Source organism: Triticum urartu, unplaced genomic scaffold (assembly GCF_003073215.2).
Source record: "Triticum urartu cultivar G1812 unplaced genomic scaffold, Tu2.1 TuUngrouped_contig_6421, whole genome shotgun sequence".
Lineage (NCBI taxonomy): Eukaryota > Viridiplantae > Streptophyta > Magnoliopsida > Poales > Poaceae > Triticum > Triticum urartu.
This window is the reverse complement of record NW_024117183.1, coordinates 1-5,571: the sequence shown is the minus strand read 5'-3', so window position 1 is coordinate 5,571 and position 5,571 is coordinate 1. Positions and strand designations below refer to the sequence as shown.

At 49.8% G+C, this 5,571-nt stretch overlaps 1 protein-coding gene across 1 annotated transcript; it reads right to left on the bottom strand.

Moving 5' to 3' along the window:
• Positions 1–3,922: 3,922 nt before the first annotated feature.
• On the bottom strand, positions 3,923–5,567 carry LOC125530590 (7-deoxyloganetin glucosyltransferase-like; the record flags this gene model as incomplete). Its single annotated transcript, XM_048694977.1, has 2 exons — positions 3,923–5,214; positions 5,303–5,567. Coding segments are annotated over 2 exons (1,203 nt in total), but the record flags the coding sequence as incomplete, so codon positions are not given.
• Positions 5,568–5,571: the final 4 nt, after the last annotated feature.

The following is a 5,571-nucleotide window of genomic DNA, read 5'->3' as shown; positions in this document are numbered from 1 at the left end:
ACCTGATAACTGTTAGAATGTTTAATTATTGTAATTTTTCGTTTGAACCTCGAGCTTCTAACTTTGAAGCTCATGGGTTAGCTAGATCAGGTGTCTCTTTTCCCAGGGGCGGCATCTTTGGCTGGGCACGTCAAGTGACCCAATACGTATTCCTGTAAATATCTTTACCAATTAATAAAAGCCTAACTACCTTTGCTCAGAAAGAAACCCTGATAATCTCTACTACTTAAAAGAAACGCAAGGTTCCGTCTCCCCTCTTACGTCGCCCGCCCTTCATCCATCCTCCTCGTGCGACCCCTTCCTACGCTTTCATTTTTGGTAATCAAATCAATCTTTGGTAATCAGATTACTCTTTTCTTAGGCAATGCAATAAATTCCCGGGTGGCGATCGATTTGTTCTTTGGTAAGCATGGTAATACAATAAATTCATGGGGAGGCATAAATCACGGGAAATCACGGTAGGTAATCAAGCAAGGACCCCGCACGCTGCCTTCCTCTTGTGGTCTATCCATGCATCCCATTCGTGGAGCCCTCCCCACCTTCTATTCCTCCTCTCCCGTGGAGCGTCTCCGCCCCGTTTCCTGTCTCCCCGGACCGGCACCGCACCCCATCCAATCCCCTCTCCTATCTCTCCTAGAAATCATGATGGGGTGGTTGTCAGGGGCCCGATCTGAAGAACCGCAGGGCTACGCCGTCCTACGACGATGGTCAGAGATTCCGACGGAGGCGCGCAAGGGCATGCTAGCCGTCGCCTGAAAGGGGAAGTGGAAGTTGATTGGAAACTTCAACGGTAGTGCAGCTTTTATCACCCAATGGCCTCATCTACCTGGTCACTAACTCTTCCCCTCCGACCATAGACGCCGGCAGGGGCAGAGATATGTCAACGCCATTGTGTGCTTCACTTTGCTCCCTCACCACGGCAAGCAGACGGAGCGGGTGGAGGCACCGCCTCCGCACATCGTCAACTTTCGAGGAAGTTCCCCATGGACGGCGAATGGAGCTTCAAGTTCATCAGAAAGGAAGAGCTCGAGAAGTTCACTGTTCATCAGAAGTTGAAGGACATCGACGTCATCAGCACGTGGGCACGGAAAGACCAACCACAGGAGACGTGATGGAGACCGGAGGCGATGGGTTGGGTGTAGACTGAAGATCACGTGTCAGCTGTTGTGAGGATGAGGACGAGCGCCTGTGTGAGCGCCACGGCGCGTTGTGCTGGGTGGCGTTGGAGGATGGCAGTGCTACACCCGAGCTGTCATCCTTTATTCCACGGTAGGCTGTAACATGTCCGCTGATCTCATGGCAGCTTAGCCTCTATTTTCGTAGTCTTGCAGCTTTTGTTATATAGATTAAACTATATGTGCGTACTGTTAGTGTTACCCAACTAGCATGACACTATACTAAATTTGATATATGGTTTGTGCCTATATTTTTCTGAAATTTTAGCTGCAATTATGCTAGGTGGTTGGTTACTGCCGGCTAGAGGGCTCATATGAAACGATCTAGATCACAGGTTGCAGTTTACTTGATCATGTTGTGTATACATGCATAAATCAAATGTTTGCTTCACTTTTGAGCTAGCTGCATCTGTTTTCTGTAGTTTCTTCTTTGTAATTTGTAAGAAAAAAGGTGTCCTAATAAATGAATGTTTTCGTACATTTGCAGTGGTGTCGCTCTTCTTCCCCTAAGCTGACTTATTGGGCAAAGAATTTTCTTGCCCTTGTGTTCTGTTCTATATATTATTAAACCTCTTTAACCTTCTTGGTTTTTTAAGTATTTGCCTGCTAATAAGGATGAGCAAGGAAATTTATTCCTATGGTTACACTTGCACTTTTATTAGAGGGAGAGAGACTTAAGACCAGCACAATGTGAAATATAAAAACTATACAGTGGGGTGAAAGGGAGATTGCGAGCTGGCTATACCATTGACAAAGGCCGTACACCTAGATCTTTACGACAGAGATAGTGGGTGAAGGAGGAAGAAGAAGAACACCGATTTTAGCAATAGAAAGAACAACAATATCATCTGATGGTAGCAGTAAAAATGCAACAATGTCATCTGATGTGCATGAGGATCCTACATGTATATGTTATCCATAATTAATGTTGAGCCAACATAATATGTGTGTACCCGTGCAACGAACGGGCACTTACCTAGTAAAACTGAAAAGTGCTTAACAATTCCCTATTTGACCCGCCTTACGTCAAGCTGTCGTTGGTTCGGACATCACCGACCGACATGGGCCGGCCCGTTTTAGACTGTGAACAAGTCATTGCAATAGGTTTTGGGAAACTTTGGAAGGTTCCAACCCAGGTTTTTACCGATTTTGGGAACCTGGGCCGGGTTTATTATAGTTTTTCTTCGTTTAATTTATTTATTTTAAAAGTTTAATATTATTTTTTCCAATTTTTTATTTTTTTTCAAAAAAATGCTCCTGTTGTTTTTACAAAAACAATAAATTTTAAGAAGCATTACTGTTTAGACACTTTTATGTTTTAAAAGATTGTTTGGAATTTTAGAACATATTCTGTTTTGTCGAAATTTTCTCACAAATTCAAAAAATGTTGGGAATTTTGAAAAAAGTTCATCGTATAAAATTTTGCCTGGAATGTCAAAATTTGGTCCCTTTTTCTATTTTTTGGGGCGAATTTAAAAATCTTTTGAACAAAGTTTGAAAAAGGTAAACATTTTTTCAAAATCCTGACATTTTTTGAAGATGGGAATATTTTTGATATTCTGACGAAATTTTGAAAAAGCACACACATCTTTTGGCGATATGTGCATCCGCTCGTTGCTGTGCGACCCAATGGGCCGACCTAGTTTTTTCTACCGTGTGCGTCATGCTCTTATTCGACAGAGAATGCATCAAATAGGAGGTCCCAAGTGCTTAGTCGATTTGGGAGGAGATACTTAAGCAGCATAAAGGCCGATACGTCGGTGATACCGCCATGGCATCCCGACGACGACAAGCCAGGACCTTGGCGAAGAAAGCGACGAAATGGTTGGTCGGCGAAGACGAGGACAAGGGTTGACTAGTCCGGGTGGGGGATTTTCTGTTTTCGCTGCCGCTCAGATTGGATATCTAGGCGAGCTTGAGCTGCGGACACTAGAACGTCGCCGGAGGCAAAGATGGCGTGGTACACCACGACATGTGCACGGGAGGGAGAAGAAAGACCAATCGGAAGGCTAACGTCAAATCTATCGAAAGGTGTAACATTTCTAGACAATTTAACCCGTAGGTGCTATCATTGTATTAAGGAAAAATATTACACACAACACACTGATTTCAAGGAGAAATCACTCCCCTCACTCGTGTGACATCGTGTGGTCCTGCACAACGCTTTCCCTGGCTCCCTGTAACTATTTTTTTGTCTTATTTTCATGCACCACTTCCGTAACTTGGACGTGTTTGGCATTGTTGTCGCAAGCCAAAGGTTGCAACAATAATTATTCCTCTCTGCCATTCTCGAAGCTTGCATTGTGTGTTGGTCGAGTGTTACAAGCTGGCCACCACACATTACTCGTTGTTTCGAGCCGATCGCACGGCGCTACAAAGGTGCTTCAATGATCACCGCTCGATGGTACAAGCACCAAGCGAGCATCATTTGAGTCGACGGGACCGACATGGTACTGCGAGGTTGTCGAGCCGTGCTACGAGAGCGTCATTGTACTAGGGTTGTCACCTTCGGCACTGCATGGGACAAACACGCCAATGGTGTTGAAACATGCCAACCACCATGTTGCAAAGGGGTGTCGGAGGTGCTCTAAGGGGGTCTCTATCGGCACCGCATGATGCTGCCAGTGATGCAACCGACCGATGCTGCGACGGGAGTCGCCGCCTAAGCTAAAAGCGGCACTGCCAATGCTGCAAGGGGTCGCCTTAAATTAACCTCACGGACCATCCCAACTACTCCCTCCGTTTTAAATATAAGATCTTTTAAAAATTCCAATAAAACTGTATATAGACATATTTTATAACATAGATTCACTTATTTTATTCTATATGTAGTTTGTACTGGAGTCTTTGAGAAGACCGGAGTAATTTACATCTGGAGCAAAACTACTCCTCCCAGCTCCCAAGCATTCTGGGCACGCGTCATTACTTGCAGCGCAACAAAATCACACTGCACAATTTCATCTCCTCATTCTGTCTTGTTTCTTCCATCTTTGTGATGAACGCAGCTCTTCATTCAGTGAAGGAAACCTGGCACAGCGCGAAACGAGACAGAAAACATCCAAGGACCGGGGAGATCAGCTCAAACACGTACTACAAGTCATTCAGGTAGCACCGTCACACCCGGCATGCAAGAACTCGACCAGCCGATCCATGTTCTCGCTCGACGAGCCGCCTCCCTCCGTCGCCGCCCCGGCGCTCTGCTTCAACGCCGTCGCGCTCGCTCTCATCGCCTTGCCCCTCTCGCCGTCCATCGCCTCGCGCACCAGCCGCGCCACCTCCTCCCTCGCCACGCCGCCGCCGATCTCCACCCCGATGCCCCACCTGGCGCACGCGTACCGGCAGTTGGTCGGCTGCTCGGCGAAGAAGGGCCAGCAGACCATCGGCACGCCCGCGCACACGCTCTCCAGCGTCGAGTTCCACCCGCAGTGCGTCAGGAACAGCCCCACCGACGGGTGCGAGAGGACGCGCTCCTGCGGGCACCAGCTCGCCAGCACTCCCCTGTCCTTGGTCTCCCGGACGAACTCCTCCGGCAGCACGGCCTTCTCGCCGGCGACGAGGTCCGGCCGGACGACCCACAGGAACGGCCGGCCGCAGCCCGCCAGCCCCCACGCGAACTCCGCGAGCTGCGCGGGAGTCACCACCGTGATGCTTCCGAAGTTGACGTACACCACCGAGCCGGGCTGCTTCTGGGCGTCCAGCCAGCGGAGGCAGCTCGCGTCTTCCTTCCAGAGGTTCCCGCCGATCGCGTCCAGATCGGCGCCTCCTGCGGCGGCTTTGGCCAGCGGGCCGACCGTGTAGAGGCGCGGGAACGTGCGGCGGAGCGCGTGGACGACGTCCTGCTCCAGCGCGTCGTACGTGTTGAGGATGAGCCCGCGGGCGCCGCGCGCGTTCTGCGCCTCGCCGCCGTCGAAGTTGAGCATCACGTCGTCCGGGTCGGTGGTTCTGATGAAGCTGGGCATGTCTTTCAGACGGATGCCATCCATTCCGGGGATCCAGTCGATGACAGTGTCCAGGTACCCGTTAGTCAGATCACTATCGTCTGCGCAATTTACAGAACAAGAAGAATCATCTGCTGTCAGATTGAACTGTCAATCTGCACTAGCCAAGTACTACTTCTCGGCACGCACCTTTGAGTGGCACATAGCCTCTTCTGACGAGCTCGGCGAAGTGGAGGTAACCCATGAAGCCGCAGGCGCTCGTAGTCCAGAACACCAAGGCCGGGATGCCCATCTCCTCGGCCACCCTCTGCGCGAAGCTCATGACGCCGTCGGCTATGACGCAGCTCACCGGCGTGCTGCTGTTGAGCCTGACCAGCAGCTCCCTGAACGGCGCGGCGCTGTGCTTTGTGGTGGACAGGCAGAGCGCGGCGATGTCCTGCGTGACGTCGTCGCCGTGG